Source organism: Pleurodeles waltl, chromosome 5 (genome assembly GCF_031143425.1).
Source record: "Pleurodeles waltl isolate 20211129_DDA chromosome 5, aPleWal1.hap1.20221129, whole genome shotgun sequence".
NCBI lineage: Eukaryota > Metazoa > Chordata > Amphibia > Caudata > Salamandridae > Pleurodeles > Pleurodeles waltl.
The window spans coordinates 856,994,219-857,014,743 of NC_090444.1; the positions used below are offsets into that span (position 1 = coordinate 856,994,219).

The 20,525-nt window shown below is 50.4% G+C and overlaps 1 protein-coding gene across 1 annotated transcript in view; it reads right to left on the reverse strand.

Annotated features, from left to right (window-relative positions):
* The window catches only part of LYST (lysosomal trafficking regulator), a 2,674,875-nt gene that overhangs the window by 500,441 nt on the left and 2,153,909 nt on the right, over positions 1–20,525 (reverse strand). The window contains 1 exon segment of the mRNA XM_069234946.1: positions 6,012–6,168. Coding sequence (XP_069091047.1) covers positions 6,012–6,168 — 157 coding nt within the window.

Sequence of the window (20,525 nt, forward strand, 5' to 3'; positions counted from 1 at the left end):
TAATCCCTCTTATGTACACCTTGAATGTCTCCCAGATTGTGCCCACTCGGGTAACTGATCCTTTGTTTAGTTGGAAAAATTCTTTAATTGCATTCGTCAGTTCCTCCCTAAACACGGAGTCTGTTAGCGATTATGGTGGGAATCTCCAGGAGAACGGTGGCTGTGGAATTTGACCCACTGTCAGTAATATCGGGACCGGTGAATGATCCGAATACGTTCGAGGCCAGGGCACTTCGGGTGTAACTCTATGTGATAAATTGTGGGAGACCAGCCAGAGATCTATTCGTGTATACAAGTCATGTGCTGATGAGTAGTGCGTGTAACCTCCCTTTTCGGGGTGCCTCTCTCTCCAGATATCTGTCAGGCCCAAGACCACCATTATGTCTAGTATTGCACGCGCTGCCGGGCCCCTGGTCCTACCTCCCGATCTATCTAATGTAGGAGACAGCGTACACTTAAAGTCTCCGCACCAAAGCTGTGGAAGGTCTCTCCATTTCGTTGCCCGCGCTGCAAGATTTCTATAAAACTGGGGGCCTTCGTAATTCGGCCCATATATTCCTATCAATATAAAAGGGAAAGCCCTGCCTTTGCATTTTCGCCACTACATATCTCCCCCCGGGGTCAATCTTAGCACACTCGAACTCAATGGCAGATGCGTGGGAGGCCCACAGCAGGACGCCCCTAGCATGAGTTGTGTAACCTGCAGCCAAGAACTGCCCCCTCATTCTGCGCGAGGTGAGCATAGGGCTGTCCGGGGCTAAATGTGTCTCTTGCAATACTGCAATATCGACCTTGTGTCGGTGTAAGTATGCCACCACCCCACGAGTTTTGCGTGTATCATTAAGTCCCCTCAAATTCCAGGTGATCAACCTTAGTCTATGATGCCCCTTTTGTGTGTCAGTAGTTGTATGCTCTGGAGCTATCTATTCTCTAAGTTGGTTTTCTAAGTCCGATTGTGCATAGTACTCATCTGCATTATGTCTGCTTCGTCTACTACAACATTTCAACCATACTGTTACTGCAACTTTTCCCCTCCTGTCCACCCCCCTCCCACAATAGGCCAAACCCCAACCTGCCCATCTGTTTGTAACTTTCAAAATCCTCCCACGAACTGTCCCTCTGGATCCTAACCCCAACTTTTCTATAAGTGGATCACACATGAAGGCGGATGTTGCTTCGCCTTAACAAAAGTTTTGTTATGTTGGCTACCAATACATGTGTCCTTTGGACCATCCCTGCATCTCAGGTCACATCGCACCCAGCGTGTAAGATACACATGATTTTCCTCCAGTCCCTGAAAATTCCAAGCCTTATGGGCGACAACCACATGGCATTAATGTATATCTACAGTATACACATCTTTTACAACGTTAGTGTTCTGAACCAATTTCTGCAATGGAACCTTGACAACCAGGAGCAGCTCTTTGATCAATTGTTCGCCGGCTCTGCTCCCGCTGCGTTTCTTTTATCTGCTAGCTTACGGTTCACAAATTGTTCCAATTTCTTATGATCAGTGAAGAATATTGTATTTCCATCTACATCTACTCTTAATTTGGCTGGGTATAGCATTCTGTAATCTAGTTGTAGAGCTCTAAGCTGTTTCTTCCCTGGCAGGAATTGCTTCCTCGCTTCCTGCACCTGCAGAGTGAAGTCGGGGTACAATGAGAGAGTCATACCCTCATATCTCAATGTTTTCAACTCACGTGCATGCTTCAATGCAGCATCACGGTCCCTATAGTTCAACAGTCTCGCTATCACCGGGCGAGGTTGAGCCCCAGGCGGGGGCCGGACCGCTAGCGACCTATGTGCCCTTTCCACCATGAAGAACGCTGAGAAGATGTCCTGCCCCAGCAATTGTGTCAGCAGGCTCTCAATAACGTTTTCCATGTTTGCGATCGATGTAGACTAGTCCCACGATACGAAGGTTGTTTCTACGAGAGCACGACTCCAGATCGTCCATTTTGTGTTTAAGGGTATCCAGCTCCGTGTTCACTTTTAGTTGTCTGGAGGCTAGTGCTGTTTGTCCATCCTCCGTGGCCGACACACGTATCTCTACCTGGTCCAAGCGCTCCGTCTGCTTATCTAGTCTTTCTGACATTCTGTCCACATGATAAGATAGAGAGTCGATTTTGCATCTATTTGGGTTAGACTTTGTTGCATTGAATGTGTCGTAGGTCTTGTTCTTCATGAGCTGGTCTCTCTGGGGCCCTCTCTGACCAGCCTCTGTGCCCTCCCCTGCTTGGCTCATAGTTTTTCATCGCTCGAAGTGCAGCTTAGGCTGGGCTTTGTCATGTTTTCCCATAGTGGCAAAATTTAGTTGTCTTTCCCACGCGGTCCGCTCCTCATTCCCAGTCAACTCGCTTTCCCATATCTCAGATCCGCGGTCCCACACCACCAAGGGCCCCTCCACTGGGTCAGCACCGCCGCCCCGGGCTCCAGCCCCAGTCCAGCTCTTTACAAGACGCGACTCTCCGCAGTTGGCGCCCCATCGCTGTTCGCCAAGATCGCCAGCGCACCGGATTTAGCACGTCCAAGGTCCCTCCTCTATTAAATTGTGCCCGCTTCCCATGCCACGCCGGCAAGTTTTAAAATAACGGCATCAGTCGCAACACTGCCATGTTCGCTCCAGGCAGTTCATTCTGGCCGCCGGAAAAAGCAGTAGGTTCCACGCTCCTTTCCACCCCACTGCTTAGTCTCACCTCCAGGCCTCCGCGCTCCCAGTCTGCTCCACTGTGTCGCCGTCCCGAGAGCGGCACCAGCGCAGCACAAGGATCTCTGTAGGTCTGACGCACCGACCAGGGCCGCCCCCAGGCGCGACCTCTCTCTCGCCTGGGCACAGTCAGTTACTCCACAACACGCCTCGGGAACTTGCCCGCATCGTATCTTCAGGCGAGCGCAAGCGCTGCCACTCCATTTCTAGGCCTCGCCCGCCCGGCCCGCCCTGAGCGTCCCCGTGGCTCGGCTTCCACACCGGGTTCCACCGGGGTCCTCTGACGGTCGGATCTTTACCCCTGCGGTCTGGGCTTCAGCTGCTTCCCCAGGGGGTCCGAAGAATCGGGCATAACCCGAAGGATTATGAAGGATCTTTAGGTAGCCGGCAGAGCTATGCTACTACGCGGCAATCTTTCGGCTCGGCAAGCTCCGCCCCCTCGAGCTATGAATTTTTATCATTTTCAAAAGCAGACAGTGCATTCTCAGGAGGCTGTAATGCAATCCTATAAAGGAAAACAAAGTCGGCAATCCAGATAGACTACAACAACTTATGGGACCAATCTCTTTTACTTAAGGGGTTTTTGGGGCAAGGTCTAAAGCCACACAAACAGGTCACCTCTGGGAGCTCTGGTGCGTTTAGGTGGAGAGATGTGCTACAGAATTGGGTATCCCATTCAAGTCTATGGGATCGGTCTGGCTACACAATTGCTGCAGGGATGGACATGAAGGACAGTACAGGGGAACCCAAAGGGGGGCTTGACCTTTGAGGTTCTCAGGCACATGGGGACACCTTCAGTCCAGTCCTCCTAGGGCTGTATGCCACTGGTTCAGTGGTGTCTTATGGCGTTGGGTACAGCACTAAAGTTCCTCACAGTTACAGTGGTGCCTACAGAAACACGCTGCACGCGTGAACTAGGGGTCCAGTCTGACCCAGCCAACAAGTGGGCTCAGGTCTCACGAAGTGGGGAGATGCTGGGACACCCTTAGTTCTCGTCTTCTGGGTCTGGTGTGGATGGTTGCAGAGGTATTACAGGGCATCAGGTTTCGCCTCCTGGTAATTTTTGGTTGCAGGGGGGTATGCAGGAACAGTCTGCAGACACCCTCGTGAAGTTCACAGTGGGGAAGCACAGGATGGGCTTCTCTTCTGGAGGGCCTGGGGATCACATTGACACTGCTGGCCCACTTCAACATGAGCTAGGTGGTCCGGCTACAGTGGTGAGGTCTGACATTGGGTTTTTGAGAGTCCCAGTCCTCTCAGTTCTTTCTTGGGTGCCTCCGGATGCAGGAGAGCAGCTCAACTACTCCAAGGGAGTTCTTCCTGGCAATTGGCAAAGCACTGGCAGCTCTCCCTGTTTCTTGGAGGCTGCAGCGGCAGGTTAGGTCAGTTGCTCCTCAAGGGTCTGGTGCAGCAGGCAGAAAGGCAGGGTGGCGCTAAGTCAATCGCGCTCCTCGGTTCTCAGGTCCAGGAGTCTCCTTGTCCACTTGTTTTTGGTCCACCGAAGATTTGGGGATCTGGTATCAGGGTGTTCCCTAAATACTCAATTAAGGGGGCATTAGAGGGAGGGCAGGGTAGTAGTCAGTGGGCTACTTACCCTTGGGGTCACTACACCCTCTAGATGTCCACTTTCTGTGGTAGGTGGGCATCACCCTAACCCGAGTTCCTAAATTCCATCACATGCAAGATGACAGAATTTCTAAAGTGGTGTTCACTTCAGGCTGGCCTCCCTACGGGTGTTCCCAGTTTGGAAGTGTGACATGCCTCATGCTCAGCTAATTTTCCCACCTGTCCAGGTGCCAGATGGGTCCTGAGGCAGGGGGGTTGGCATCTTCCTCTGAGGAAGGCCAGTTCTGCATATCAAAGGGGGTGGGCATCTTTGAAGCTGCTGCTTTGGAATGCAGGTCGTCCTGTGGGTATGGGGGTGCAGGTAACACCCCAGCCTGGGCAGGCTTTTGTTTCTGACCTCTCGAGAGCGGAGGCTCTCACCCCGGAGGTCAGATTGTTATCTGTTGGTGGCAGGCTGGCCTGAACGTGTCAGTGAGCTCACCAGCACTTGGTAGGTTTTTCAGGGCGCACCTCTAAGATGCCCTCTGGGTGCGTGTATTAATAAATCCATCACTAGAATCAGTGAGGGTTTATTAACATGAGCTGAGAACCCATCATGTTGCTGGGGAAATCATAGTCACCAGTGTCCAGCACATGCATTTAAAATGGCTTCCCTGTACACTTACTATGTCTAAGAATCGACAGACATAGTAGGGGCATATTTGCACATGCATATATGCCCTCACTTGTAATATAATGCACCCTGCCTTAGGGCCGAAGGCCTGCTGGAGGGGTGACTTACAGTTATTACAGCTGTTTTTTAGTGTGTGCCATGTCTAGCTTTCAACTGTGGGAGCACCTTGTCATGCAGCCTGCAATGGCAGTCTGCATAAGGGTGGTACTGGGTCCCTCAGAGTGGCACAAGTTGTGTTGCATGGAGTGGTGCTGCAACCAGAACCCAGCTACCTACACTTCAGCTATTGCAGTGTCGGTCCAGGTGCAGGCTCAAATGCCGAATGAGCTCTAGCGTGCGGATGCTCCCATATCTCGACAAACACGGAGAAGTCAAAGCACACTTTGAGTTGTTATTTTTCTTATGCTTTCCTGAGTGCCCGGGCCGTTTGGAGTAGGACGACAACCTCCGACTCCGCGAGTGCACCCAGGACATTCCTCTCAACCGGGACCTCGAACGGTGAAGAGTCACATGGCGGGCCGCTATAAGCCTGAGGGAGAGCTCCCTAAAGCTCTTCAGGTTCATTGCACAGCAGTCAGAGCAAGACGTTCGGTCGTGGTCTCGTTTGAGACACCACAGGCAAAAAAGGCGTGGATCGTTACCGATATTGGCCGATGACAGGCACCGCAGGGCTTGCAGCTGGCCTTCTGGATGACAGCCTGCCACACCAGGAGGTATATCTAAAAAAACACTTCACGAATAAAGCACAGTCAAAAAATAATGAAGGGGTAGATCTTCCCAGTTCTGCGTTGGATGGTGTAGAAAGAAAAGAACTGACATCAGCGCACCTGGGTGACATCAATACAGGCACAGCGGATGCCACTTCCAGAGAGGACGATGACGCACATGGATGCAATTGATGCCAGCACGCAGGGGTGCTGCTTTCAAAAACTCTTCCGGATCCAGTCTCATGCCTGGGGATAATTCCAAGGTAAGGAATTTAGACCTAGAAGTCTCTATCAGATATTGCAGTCACAGCAATTAAGAGTACACATATTTTGGATGATCATATAAAGCTCTTACCTTGGTATACTAAGAACATTTTTGTAAAAGGAGGTAATCTAACCAAGAAATGCAGAACTGTTCCACTGTTTGAGTAATGTGATCCATAATGATAGGGCTGTACAGGAGGCATTGGTTCATCATCTTTAGCTCCTTTAAGGTATTCCTCTTCCAAATACTAGAACATTAACAGAGGTGGAAACAAAAAAAAATGTGATTGACAATGCAGTGTCACAAGATTTGCTTGCAATGAACAATCTAGGACCTGATTTACAAAAAAGTAGGGAGTTACTAACCAGTTGCAAAGTGCAAGTTACTTACCTTCAGTAACGATATATCTGGTAAAGACATTCTAGTTGCAGATTCCTTACCTTAGAATTTTCCCCCAGGCGTCAGACTGGATCTGGAGATTTTTTCTTCGAGCAATACTCTTGCACGCGATAGGTGGTGTTGGGCGACTCCACAGGCGCTGTTGGCATCGTAGTCACCATGATGACGTTGGGAGTTGTAGACACTTGCTGCCTCAGCACAGTGACATCAGTTTCTTTTCAAGATTTTCCACGCCAAAGCGCAGAGCCGCGAAGAACACTGAAATGGGTGCACCAGAGCTAAGGCCCTGAATGGGAAAGCCCTGTCCCTAGAAATCAGTTCATAAGTGGGGAGGATGGGTGGATTGGTAAGGAATCTGCAACTAAAATATGTCTCTACCAGATATATTGCTACCGCAGGTGAGTAACTTGTACATCGGATAGAGACTTCTAGTTGCAGATTCCTTACCTTAGAATAGATATCCAAGCAATGCCATCCTCGGAGGTGGGCTGCGAACCAAGATCATACTAGAAAGTCCTGCAGGACCTAACTACCAAAGTAGCCGTCCTGACGGACCTGACTGTCCAGGCAGTAATGTTTAGTAAACGTGTGCAAGGATGCCCACATAGATGCCTGGCAGATATCCAGGACAGGAACTCCACGTGCTAATGCAGTGGAAGCAGCAGTTGCTCTGGTGCAATGAGTGCACAAGCCCTCAGGGGGTTGCTTCTTAGCCAAAGTGTAGCACATCTTGATGCACAGAAGTAACCATTGAGAGATGGTATGTTTTTGCACTGCCTTTCCTTTTTTCATACCCACGTATCCAACAACGAGTTGATCATCCACCCGGAAATCTTTAGTACGATTGAGATAGAATACCAACACTCTTTTTGGATCCAGGCGGTGGAGTCTCTCCTTCTCATGAGAAGGATGTTGAGGTGCGTAAAAAAGTAGGGAAGGTGACGGACTCACCTATGTGAAAAGTTGTAACCACTTTGAGAAAGAAGGAAGCCCTATTGCGTAACACCACTTTGTCAGGGTGCACAGACAAAAATGGAAGCTTGGAACAAAGAGTCCGAAGCTTGCTCACTCCGCGAGCATAAGTGATGGCAACAAGAAAAACTGTTTTGAAAGTAAGGAGCTGTAAGGGACAATTGTGCATCGGCTCATAGGGAGTACACATTAAGTAAGTACAAAACTGAGGTCCCACTGAGGCATGATAAACGGAGTGGGAGGAAACAAATGGGTGAGACCCATACGAAATCAACTAACAATAGGAGACTTAAAGAGGAAAGGCTTTTCAGGCAACCTAAAAAAGGCTGAAATAGCCTATGAATAGCCTTTAACGGTGTCCAAAGCAGAGCCCTGCTGGTAGGGTGACCAGACGTCCCGGATTTCCCCGGACAGTCCCGGTTTTGAGAGAACTGTCCCAGTGTCTCAATACTTCTCTTAATTTTAAATAAATGTCCTGGTTTTTGGGACAAAGGTCAGATATTCAAATAAATGTAAGAGTAAAGTCTTTAGTCCTTCTTTTATGTCTGACCTGTCCCAGTTTTTGCTCCTCAAGATCTGGGCACCCTATCTGCTGGGCTTAAGAGAGAATAAACAAAAGAACCTCAGAAAGAGGAGCAGAGAGGGGATCAACGGATTCGTTGGTACACCATGCCACAAATTTATGCCAACGACAGGCGTATACCATTTTGGTGGAGGGCCGCCTGACTGCCAAGATAACAACACAGACTTCGGGGGGAGGGGGGGGGGTGGGGGAGGTAAAAATCCGTCAACTGCTGCTGCTAAATCTCCACTTATGAAGGCGGAGATTAGATTGGACAGGTTCGGGTGGAGAACCGTCCCCAGCTGCTGCCACAGAAGATCCTTTAAGATGTTGAACCACCAGGGTAATGTCCTGATGTGTTAGCCATGTCCAGAGGCGTAGGGCCTCCTGACTAAGGGACCAGGACCCTACTTCGCCCTGTTTGTTCCGGTCCCAAATGCGGGAGTGTTGTCCGTGAACACTTTAACTACTTTCCCTTTGAGAAAGGGAAGAAATGCTTTCAATGCAAGTGTAGGAAAATGCCACTTCTGGCATGGTTACACACCCACTTTTTGCCTAGTGTTGATGCCAACTTTGATTGGAAGTGTGCTAGGACCCCGCTAACCAGGCCCCAGCACCAGTGTTCTCTCCCTAAAACTGTACCTTTCTTCCCACAATTGGCACAGCCCTGGCACACAGTTAAGTCCCTTGTAAAAGGTACACATGGTACCAAGGGCCCTGTGGCCAGGGAAGGTGCCTAAGGGTTGCAGCATGTATTATGCCACCCTTGGGACCCCTCACTCAGCACATGCCTACTGCCTTGCAGTTTGTGTGTGCTGATGGGGAAAAAAAAAGTCTAAGTCGACATGGCACTCCTCTCAGGGTGCCGTGCCCACAAACCACTACTTGTGGCATAGGTAAGACACCACTCTAGCAGGCCTTACAGCCCTAAGGCAAGGTGCACTATACCACAGGTTAGGGCATAGCCGCATGATCAATACGCCTCTACATTGTCTAAGTCCATTCTTAGACATTGTAAGTGCAGAGTAGCCATATTAGGTATATGGTCTGGGAGCATATCAATACGAACTCCACAGCACCATAATGGCTTCATTGAATACTGGGAAGTTTGGTATCAAACTTCTCAGCACAATAAACCCACACTGATGCCAGTGTGGCATTTATTGAACAATTTACACAGAGGGCATCCTAGAGATGCCCTGTTTATGCTAGCCCAACTGCTAGTGTAAGACTGACTGGTCTGTGCCAGACTGTCACTTTCAGATAAGTTTCTGACCACATGGAGTGAGCGCCTTTGTGCACTCTGTGGTCAGAAACAAAGCCTATCCTGGGTGGAGGTGCTTAACACCTCCCCCTGCAGGAACTGTAACACATGGCGGTGATCCTCAAAGGCTCAGGCTCGTGTTACAGTGCCCCAGGGCACTCCAGCTAGTGGAGATGCCCGCAATCTGGACAAGCCCCCACTTTTGGCGGCAAGTCCAGAAGGATAATTAGGAAAAACAAGGAGGAGTCACGCCCTCAGCCAGGACCAACCCTAAGGTGTCTAGTGAATCCCTCCTTGAGAAATCCTCCATCTTGCTTTGGAGGATTAGGACCAATAGGGTTAGGAATGTGCCCCCCTGCCCGAAGAGAGTGGGCACAAGGAGGGTGTAGCCACCCTCAGGGGCAGTAGCCATTGGATATTGCCCCCTGCCCCTAACACGCCCCTAAATTTTGAATTTAAGGGCTCCCTGAACCAAGCTAGTCAGATTCCTGACAACCTCAAGAAAAGAAGAAGGACTGCTGAGCTGAAAACCCCGCAGAGAAAAAAAAGGAGACAACAAATGACTCGGTCCCAGCCCTACCGGCCCGTCTTCTGCTTCAAAGACCCTGAACAAGAAAAGTGACGCATTCTACAGGACCAGTGACACCTGAAAAGCCTCCAGGGGACTGCCTGCATCACTGAGGACCAAGAATCTCATGTGGACAACGGACCTGTCCAACAAGGAGAAGAGGAAACTACTTCCAAGGGACTTCCACCTCACTCCAGAAGCCTGAGTCCAAAACTACAGCCCCTGTCCAGGTGGCCAACTAACCAGAGAGGATCCTTAGGCGATTCCGACCAAGTGTCCACTATGGGCTGACCTCTCCACCCCTCCACAACAACACCTGCAAAGGGAATCCCAAGGCCTCCCCGACTGCCCAGAACAAAGGTATCCGATACCTGGAGAAGCACATCACCCGCATCCCCCAGACTCGAGAGAAACCGACCTGCAGCAGTGACCATCAGGTGGCCCTCCTCCCTATCCAGTCAGAGTCTTGCCGAGGAGCCCCCCTCTGCCTTGCCTGCAGCGACCCCGGGGTCCCACCATAGAGTTCCACTGGGAACCCGACACCCTGTTTGCACCCTGCACCTGTCCGCCCCTGTGCTGCTGAGGGTGCGTGTTTGATGCCTACATGGGTCCCCCTCAGTGCTCCTCTAAACCCCCCTGGTCTGACCTCTGAAAACGCGGGTACTTAACTGCAAGCAGACCAGAACTGGAGTATCCCCTGTCTCCACAGGGGCCCACGTTATCTTGGCGCCTGTTTTACCTCTGCACCTAACTGGCTCTGTGTTGCTGGAGCTGGGTGCTTGGGGTTAACTTGAACCCAACCCAACGGTGGGCTACCTATGCCCCAGAGACTGAACCTGTAAGTCTATTACTTACCTTCAAAACTGTACTGTACTTTCTTCCCCCAAGAACTGTTGAGAATTGCAGTGTCCACTTTTAAAATAGTTTTTTGCCATTGTAAGAAAAACTGTGCACATTGTTCATTCCAATCGAAGTCCTGATCCTAACTATGCAAAGTATCTTTCATTTATGTACTTATCTGCTAATTTAATCTTGTTGTTCTAGAAATAACTTAAGAATATTTTTCTATATAAAAGTCCAATTTGTCTGGAGTTAAGTTATTGAGTGTGTGTTTCCCTTATTGTTTTTGTGTGTACAACAAAGGCTTAACACTATTCTTTGATAAGCCTAACTACTCAACCACACTGCCACAAATAAAGCATTAGTATTACCTATTATTGCCTCTGTCAAGCCTCTGGCGAACCCCTGGACTCTGGGCACACTATATCTCATTTTGATATAGTATATACAGAGCCAGCTTCCTACAGCAAGCCATCGCCCGGAGCTACAGAAGATTGAAATGGAGCCCAGACTCCGCCGGAGACCAGATCCCTCTGATCTCCGCCTCTCCCATGTGGCCGCCCCATCTCAGAAGAGACCCGTCCGTCACTAAGGATAGATCTGGTTGGGGAAGGGAGAGGGATCTGCCATTGACCCAATGATAATTCGAAAGCCAGCAACGCAGGTCTTTCACAGTCCCCTCCAATATCTAGAACATGTCAGAGAGATTTCCCTGATGCTGCACCCACTGGAACTTCAAGTCCCACTGCAGAGCCTCCATATGCCATCTGGCATGTGTCACTAGCAGGATGCAGGAGGCCATGAGGCCCAGCAGCCTCAGAGTCAGTTTCACTGAAACCCAAGATAGAGGCTGAAAGATCGGAATCATAGCCTGAATATCCTGGACTCGCTTTTCGGGAGTATAGGCACGAAACTGCACTTTGTCCAGAACAGCTCTGATGAAAGGAAGCGTCTGAGAGGGAGTCAGGTGTGACTTCGACACGTTTATAGCGAACTCCAGCACGTGCAGGAGGTTCGCCGTAGTCTGAAGGTGGGAGATAACTTTCTGGGGCGAGTCAGTCTTCAACAGCCAGTCGAGGTACGGGGAGACGGAAACCCATAAACTGTGCAGATGAGCTGCAACCACCGCCATCACTTTCCTTAACACCCAAGGGGAGCATGGTAAATTGAAAGTGCTCGTGAGCTACCACGAATCGTAGGTAACGTCTGTAGGCAGGAAGGATTGGAATATGGAAATAAGCATCCTGCAAGTCCAACACTACCATCTATTCTTCTGGGTCCAAGGCAGACAGGATCTGAGCCAGGGTGAGCATTTTCGATTTCTCCATCACAATGAAGAGATTGAGGTCCCGAAGGTCTAGGATAGGACGTAAGCCCTTGACTTTTTTGGACACCAGAAAGTACCGGGAATAACAACCACACCTACTTCTGGCGGAGGGACCCTCTCTATGACAAGAGAGCTGTGACTTCCTGGTGGAGAAGTGCCAAATGATCCTCTGGTATTCGGCTGATGGATGGAGTGTGAGAAAGTAGCCTCTTTCTAGCATTGTTACCCTCACTTTTGGCATGTTTCTGACTGTGTGTCAGTGTGATTTTAATGTCTCACTGGGATCCTGCTAGCCAGGACCCCAGTGCTCATAGTTAAAACCCTATGTGTCAGTGTGTTTTGCCTGTCTCACTGGGATCCTGCTAGCCAGGACCGCAGTGCTCATAGTTTATGGCCTAATGTGTGTATTGTCAGTAGTGCTTAACTGTGTCACTGAAGTTCTGCTAACCAGAACTAAAGTGCTTATGCTTTCTCTGCTTCCAAATTAGTCACTATAGTTTAGTGACTTCATTTACCAATTCCAATTGGCACACTGGACCTCCATTATAAGTCCCTAGTATATGGTACCTAGGTACACAGGGAATTGGGGTTCCAGGAGATCCTTATGGGCTGCAGCATTTATTTTGCCACCAATAAGGAGCTCAGACAAACCCTTTCACAGGACTGCCACTGCAGCCTGCGTGAAATAGTGCACACACTATTTCACAGCCATTTTCACTGCACTTAAGTAACTTAAAAGTCACCTATATGTCTAACCTTCTTTTAGTGAAGGCTAGGAGCAAAGTTACTAAGTGTGAGGGCACCATTGCACTAGCAAAGGTGTCCCCACGCTGCCCAGGGCCAATTCCCCGGACTTCGTGAGTGCGGGGATACCATTGCTCATGTGCACTACAGATAGGTCAATATCTATATGTAGCTTCACAATGGTAACTCTGAATATTGCCATATAAGGTGTCAAAGATCATGGAATTGTCCCCCCATTCCAAATCTGGTATTGGGGGACCGATCCCATGCATCCTGGGGGCTCCACCATGGACCCCTAGTACTGCCAAACCAGCTCTCTGAGGCTTTGACTGCAGCTGCAGCTGCTATCACCTCGCGGGGCGGGCAGGGTTCTGGCCTCCTGGTGTCTGAGCAGCTCAGTCCCAAGAAGGCAGAACAAAGCATTTCCTTTGGGAGGAGGGTGTTACACCCTCTCCCTTTGGAAATAGGTGTTACAGGCTTGGGAGGGGTAGCCTCCCAGTGCCTCTGGAAATGCTTTGAAGGGCACAGATGGTGCCCTCCTTGCATGAGCCAGTCTACAGCAGTTCAAGGACCACCAGTCCCTGCTCTGGTGCAAAACTGGATAAAGGAAAGGGGAGTGACCACTACCCTGCCCATCACCACCCCAGGGGTGGTGCCCAGAGCTCCTCCAGTGTGTCCCTGTCGTTAGCCATCTTGTTTTCCAAGGTGTGGGGACACTCTGGAGATCTTTGAGTGGCCAGTGCCAGCAGATGACGTCAGAGACCCCTCCTGATAGGTACATACCTGGTTAGGTAGATACTCCCCCTCTCAGGGCTATTTAGGGTCTCTCCTGTGGGTTCCTCTTCAGATTCAGCTTGCAAGTTTCCACCAGGAATCCTCTGCAACTCCTGCTTCATCCTCTGACCACGGATCAACCGCAGACTGCTCCAGGAACCCCTGTAACTGCAACAAAGTATTCAAAAGGGATACTTTTCCTCTGCACCTTCAGCTCCAGCCAGCAACTACAACAGTTTCCACGGTGTGCACACTCTAGGGACTCCCTGTCTTCACTCTGCACCAGAAGGACCAAGTAAATCTCCTGTGGAGTGACGGAGTCACTTCCCTGCTCCTGCAGGCACTTTCTAAGACAACAACCGGTTCTCTGGGACTCCTCTCCTGATGACGAGCGTGCTCTTTGGAACACAGGTGGCAGACCCCTTCGACACAGACTGTCCTAAGGTCCAGCTGTCCAAATTTGGAGGAGGTAAGAGCTTGCCTTCTCCGTTTGTGACAGTACCCCTGTGCACGGCGTCATCTTCACCTCCTGAGGCCTCTGTGCAGTATTTGCAAGAAAACGTCGTGCACAGCCTGACCCAGGTCCCCAGCACTCTGTCCTGCAACGCCCAACTCGCTGAGTTGTCCTCTGGCAGTGTGGGACCTTCTTTTGAAGTGCTGCAGCAACTGCAGTTTGCACCTTCTTTGTCCCCATGTCCTAGGACCTCCGTGGGTTCTGCCTAGTTACCTCTGGGTTCCCTCCAGTGTTGGGATACCCCTTTGCCTCCTCAGTACTCCTGGGTCCAGGCAGCGCCATTTTGACACAATCCGTGACATTGCTTGAACCAAGGCTTGTTGGACGAATCCAGGGCTGCAACTCGCCTGCATCCAATATCTTCACGTAGGACATTCTTGCATCATGCAGGAACCCACAGACATCATCTTTGGTGGTCTTCTGCAGACTTCTTCCAACCTGAGAATCCTCTTTTGCACCATCTTCTAGGTTGGAAGGGGCTCCTGTCCTTCCTGGAATTTTCTGCGACTTCTGGACTTGGTCTCCTCTCTTTACAGGTCTTCAGGTACAAGAATTCACCATTTGTTGCTTGCAGTCTTGCTTGGTTCTTGCAATAACTCTAATCACAACTTGTAGTGTTTCCTGAGGAAACCTGCAGTACTTTACTCCTACTTTCCTGGACTCTGGTATTTTACTCATCTTTGTGGTTTTCTTACACTCCCAGCGACCCGCTACACACTACACTTGTCTAGGGAGGATTTCATGATTCGCATTCCACTTTCTTAGTATATGGTTCGTGTTGCCCCTAGACCTATTTTCTTCCATTGCATTCTATTGCATTTCCTAATGTTTGCACTATCCAATGTCTAATTACTTACCTGATTTTGGTGTCCAGTGAATATATATTGTGTATAATACTTACCTCCAGAAAGAGTATTGCCTCACTAAAATAATGTACCTTTATTTTTGGTAACACTGAGTATTGTCTTTTATTGTGTATAAGTACTGTGTAACTATAGCGGTATTGCAAGAGCTTTGCATGTCTCCTGGTTCAGCCTAAGCTGCTCTGCTACAGCTACCTCTATCAGCCTAAGTTGCTAGAACACTACTACATTTCACTAATAAGGGATAACTGGACCTGGTATAAGGTGTATGTACCGAAGGTACCCACTACAAGCCAGGCCAGCTTCCTACCTGGAGGCATGGCGGGTGGGGCAGATTCGTGGAGGAAGGAGGCATGGCTGGTGGGGCAGATTTGAGGAGGGGGGAGTAGCCACTTCGAACGATCTGCAAAGCCTACCTGTCCGAAGTGATAGCTTCCCAGTGGGGTAGGTGATGGCGAATCCTGCCACCAACTGGAGCAGAGTGAGGGGACGGACTAGGAGGATTTGGAGGCTAAAGAAGGGGCAGGGGTGGTGTGGGAAGACCTCTGGTTCCCTGTCCCACAAGCATGTGGGATTCCACAAGGCCGGCCACGCAGTGGCTGAACAGCATGGGTGGTATGGTGGCTGGGAAAGGGACGTGACAGGGAGCCCCTTCCGTGGCCACGAAAGGGACGAAAGGCGGACTGTTGAGGACGAGGGGCAATGAAAAGGCCGAGAAACCGAGCCGTAGCCCGGGTGTCTTTAAACCTCTTCAAAGCCGCATCCACCTTGTCTTGAAAGAGACAGGAAGTCATCACAGGGTATGTCCATAAGAGTCTATTGGACATCCCCTGAGAAACCAGATGTACGTACCCAGGTGTGGCGCCTCAAGGCCACCATCGTCGCAACTGACCTACCTAGAGAGTAGGTTGTCTCCAGCCCACTTCTGATAGTGAACTTTGCCGAGTCTCTCCCATTGGTGACAGCTTGGAAAACGTTAGCACAGGTCTCCTACGCTATCTGCGGCAGAACTTGCGCGCCTGTATCCCACATAGAGTGGATATGGGGGCCCAATAGGCATTCAGTGTTCACTGACCGCAGCCTGAGACTGGAAGAAGAAAACATCTTCTTCCCAAATTGTTCCAGCCTTTTTGATTCCCCATCCCGAGGTGCAGAAGAAATGCGCCCGAGGATGAGGATGCCTGGATGACAAAGTTCTCAGGCATGGGGTGTTGGACAGGAATTTATGGTCGCTCGGGTCGGGCCGATGGCGGTGTGGGATAGTTCTGTTCACAGGTGCCTCTGTGTTGGGTCTGGACCAAGAACCAAAAAGGACATCGGTGAGGGCTTCATTAAATGGAAGAGGAGGCTCAGATGTGGAAGCCCTTGGTTGAAGCACCTCCGTCAGGAGATTAGACCTGACCTGAACAGTAGGCAGCTCAAGGCAGAGGAGCTCAGGCGCTCTACTGACCACCATGGAATAAGTTGCTCCCTCAGCTGTAGCCACGGTAGGAGGAGACAGCATGCCAGTTTCTGGAGAGATATCTACATCACTGGCCTCGCCCAACTCCTGTGCCCAGTCCAAGTTAGGGTCTTCCCGGTATTCATAAGGGTCCAGGGACCCCTCCAATCCTTTCTTGAATTCAAACCCATAAGAATAAGGGTCAGAATCCAACCTGGGGTGAATAGGCCCCATCGAAAAAGGAGGCAGCGTCGGCCGACGCCAGTCCGACTCAGAATTGTTGGAATCAGGATCGGTTCGACGTCGATGGTGGGCACCAATGACGTCAGGAGTGTCGACAATTGAACCAGCGCCGGCCGGAAAGTCTCAATTGCCCGACCGGCGTCTGTGCGGATCTAGAGGGGACTTTGGTGGCCGGAGCTGGAGCCGCCGGCGAGGAATCCGAAGGCCACCCGACCGAACCCCTTGGGCCCGAAGGCGCCCTATCAGGTCAGGCTACAAAAAAGGAGGTGCATGGCATCCTAAAACACCATTAAATGGGCAGGGGTTGCTCCGGCACCTGGAAACTAATGGGAGGCGCAGAGGTGACCCAGAAGCAGGCTCTGAAGATGGAGGATTAGAGCAGTGACGCTCCTCCTGCGTCGCATCAGCCGAGTGATGGTGCGAAGTTGAAGGGTGACGGGATCTCTTTGACTTCTTCTTCTTACCTTGACCCGAAGACTTTGAAGAAGACGAGTGGTGGGTGCTCCGCGACCTGTCTCGAAACCTTCCCCTCGAGCAAGACCAGGACCTACGCAGAGTCAAGCACTGGGTCGTCATAAGCTCAAGGGACCACTCCCTCAAGGTCTTCGGATGCATGGCCCGGCACTCGGAGCACGACTTCAGGTCGTGGTTGCGCTGCCGGAACCACAAACAGACCTGATGTGGACCTGTCACTGACATCATGCGGTGACAGTCCTCACATGGTTTGAAACTGGTCTTCTGAGACATTCCTCAATGCACCAAAAACTCACAAAAAGTCAACAAAATAGTTAAAGTTGGTCAAAAAGTGACCAAGAGTAGCTCTCTCGGGATCAGAGTGTGGCACGGAAAGGAAAGAACTGACATCACTGCGCTGAGGCAGCATCTATGTACTATTACTGCCGTCATCACAGCGACTACGATGCCCGAGTCGACCAACGTGCAAGGGTATTGTTCAAAGAAACAAATCTCTGGATCCAGACTGATGCCTGAGGTAAAAATCTGAGGTAAGGAATCTGCAACTAGAAGTCTATATCAGATACATTAATTAATAGGAAATTCATCAAAAAACAGCATTTTTCACAAGCAAAATAACATCAACTGAAAGCAGGTGGTAACAAGGTACAAAGTATAAAAGGGGACACAAATGCATTGCAATCTTTCACAATAGGTGTGCTTTGTGCTGTAAGGTTGAATATGAGGATTCCTGGAGCTTAACAGAGGAGGAGCAGGACAGAAAGGATTTTCAGACAGGTTTACCAAAGAGGACATCCTGCCTTTAATTTATAAGTTGGAACCTGTGCTAAGTAGGCCTACACAACACATACATGCTATTCCTACACACATTCAGTTTTTGTGTAGTGCAGGAAAGAGCCACTGTTGGCATGGTTACCCCCCACTTTTTGCCTAATGTTGATGCCAACTTTGATTGAAAGTGTGCTGGGATCCTGCTAACCAGACCCCAGTACCAGTGTTCTTTCCCAAAATCTGTACATTTCTTTCCACAATTGGCACACCCCAGGCACACAGTTAAGTCCCTTGTAAAAGGTACCCATGGTACCAAGGGCCCTGTGGACAGGGAAGGTCCCCAGGGGCATGTATTATGCCACCCTAGGGGACCCGTCACCAAGCACATGCACACTGCCTTTGCAGCTTGTGTGTGCTGCTGGGGAGAGAAAGGCAAAGTCGACATAGCACCCATCGCAAGGTGCCATGTCCACAAAACACTGCCTGTGGCATTGGTAAGACACCTCTCTAGCAGGCCTTACAGTCCTAAGGCAGGGTGCACTATACCACAGGTGAGGGCATAACTGCATGAGCAATATGCCCCTACAGTTTCTAAGGGCCAGCTGTAGGAAGCGTTTTACATGGTGCAAACAGCGAAATTCGCTGTTTGCGCCATGGAAAACGCACATTGCGATGCTCATTTCCATTTTGCGAGTTGGTAACCTGGTTACCAACTCGCAAAATGGGAATGCGACTCGTAAATAGGAAAGGGTGTTCCCCTTTCTATTTGCGATTCGCATCGCAATGTAGAATTGCTTTGTGACTGCCAACGCGGTCGCAAAGCAATTCGCAGTTAAACCCATTCGCAAAAGGGAAGGGGTCCCCAATGGACCCCTTCCCCTTTTTGAATGGCTCTGAAGGAAAACGAGTTGCAATACAAAAAAAACTGCTTTATTAACAAGCAGTCACGGAAATGACCAGCAGGCCACCATCGCTGTGAGTACTGCGAATCGGAAGGGGGTCGCAAATTGCGACCCACCTCATTAATATTAATGAGGTGGGTCTTTGCGACCCACTTCCGATTCGCAGATGGTGTCAGGGACACCATCCAGCATCTGGGTCTGCGACTCTCAAATTGAGAGTCGCTCAGACTCGCAATTTGCCAGTCACAAACTCTTTTTTTCGTACATCTAGCCCTAAGTCCATTCTTAGACATTGTAAGTGCAGTGTAGTCATATTGAGTATATGGTATGGGAGTTTGTCATTACTAACTCCACAGCTCCATAATGGCTTCACTGAATACTGGGAAGTTTGATATCAAACTTCTGTGCACATTAAGCCCCCACTGATGCCAGTGTGGTACTTATTGAAAAATGCACCCAGAGGGCATCTTAGAGACAAACTACTAATGCAGGACTGACAGATCTGTGCCAGCCTGCCACTTTCAGACAAGTTTCTGACCACATGGGGGTGAGAGCCTTTGTGCTCTCGGTGGTCAGAAACAAAGCCTATCTTGGGTGGAGGTGCTTTACACCTCCCCCTTGCAGGAACTGTAACACCTGGCGGTGAGCCTCAAAAGCTCAAGCAACAGGTTACAGTGCCACAGGGCACTCCAACTAGGAAAGTTGTCTTCCCCCCGGACAAAGCCCCACTTTTAATGGCAAATCCGGTGAAAAAATTAGGAAAACAGGGAGGAGTGACCACCCCAGCTAGGACCACCCCTAAGGTGTCCAGAGCTGAGGTGACCCCCTCCCTGCAGAATCCTCCATCTTAGTTTGGAGGACAGGGACCAATAGGATTTGGTTTGTGACCCCCTCCCCAAAGGGAGTGTGCACAAGGAGGGTGTAGCCAACCTCAGGGACAGCAGCCATTGGCTACTGCCCTCTGACCCCTAAAATGACACTAAATCTAGGATTTAAGGGCCTCCCTGAACCCAGCTCACCAGTTTCCTGGCGACCTGACAAGAAGAATAAGGACTGCTTAGCCGAAACCCCCCGCAGAGAAGAAGGAAAACGACAACTGCTTTGGCTCTAACCCTACCGGCCTGCTCCAGTTTCAAAGAACCTGCAAAATCCCTGCGGCACGCCCAGTGGGACCAGCGGCCTCTGTCCAACTACAGAGGACTGCCCTGCACCCAAAAGGACCAAGAACTTCGGAGGACAGCAGCTCTGTCTAAGAAAATCCAACAAGCAAGGACTCCCACCTCACTATGGATAAGTGAGTCCTGACCCATGTGCACCTGACGCCCCTGGCCCATGTCCAGGTGGTCCACCCAGCAAGAGACGGTCCCCAGGCGATTACAAGCAAGTGCCCACACTCGGTTGACCTCTCCACCCCTCCACGACGACGCCTGCAGAGGGAATCCTGAAAACCCCCCTGAACGTGAGGCTTCGGACAAAGATATCCGACGCCTAAAGACACAATGCACCTGCAGCCTCCAGACCTTGGAGAAATCGACACCCAGTGCATCTACATTCAGCAGACAGCCCTCCTCTTTGTCCGACCAGTGGTGTGCCCGAGACACTCCCCTGGACCTCACCTGTAGCCTCTGAGTGACCCCCGGGGTCTCCTCATAGACAAGCATTGGAAACCTGATGTTCTGTTTGCACCCGGCCACCCCTGAGCCGCTGAAGGTGTGTGTTTGGTGCCTACTTGTGGACCCTACAGGGCTCCTTCAATTTCCCTTGGTCTGCTCTCTGAGACGCGAGTACTTACCTGCAGACAGGCCTGATTCCGATTACCCCGTCTCCATAGGAGCCCACGTTAAAACTGTTCAACTTTGACTTCTGCACCTGACCGGCCCTGTGTTGCTGGTGGTGGGTATTTGGGGTTAACCTGAACTTCCTAAAACCCGGAGAATGAAACTGTA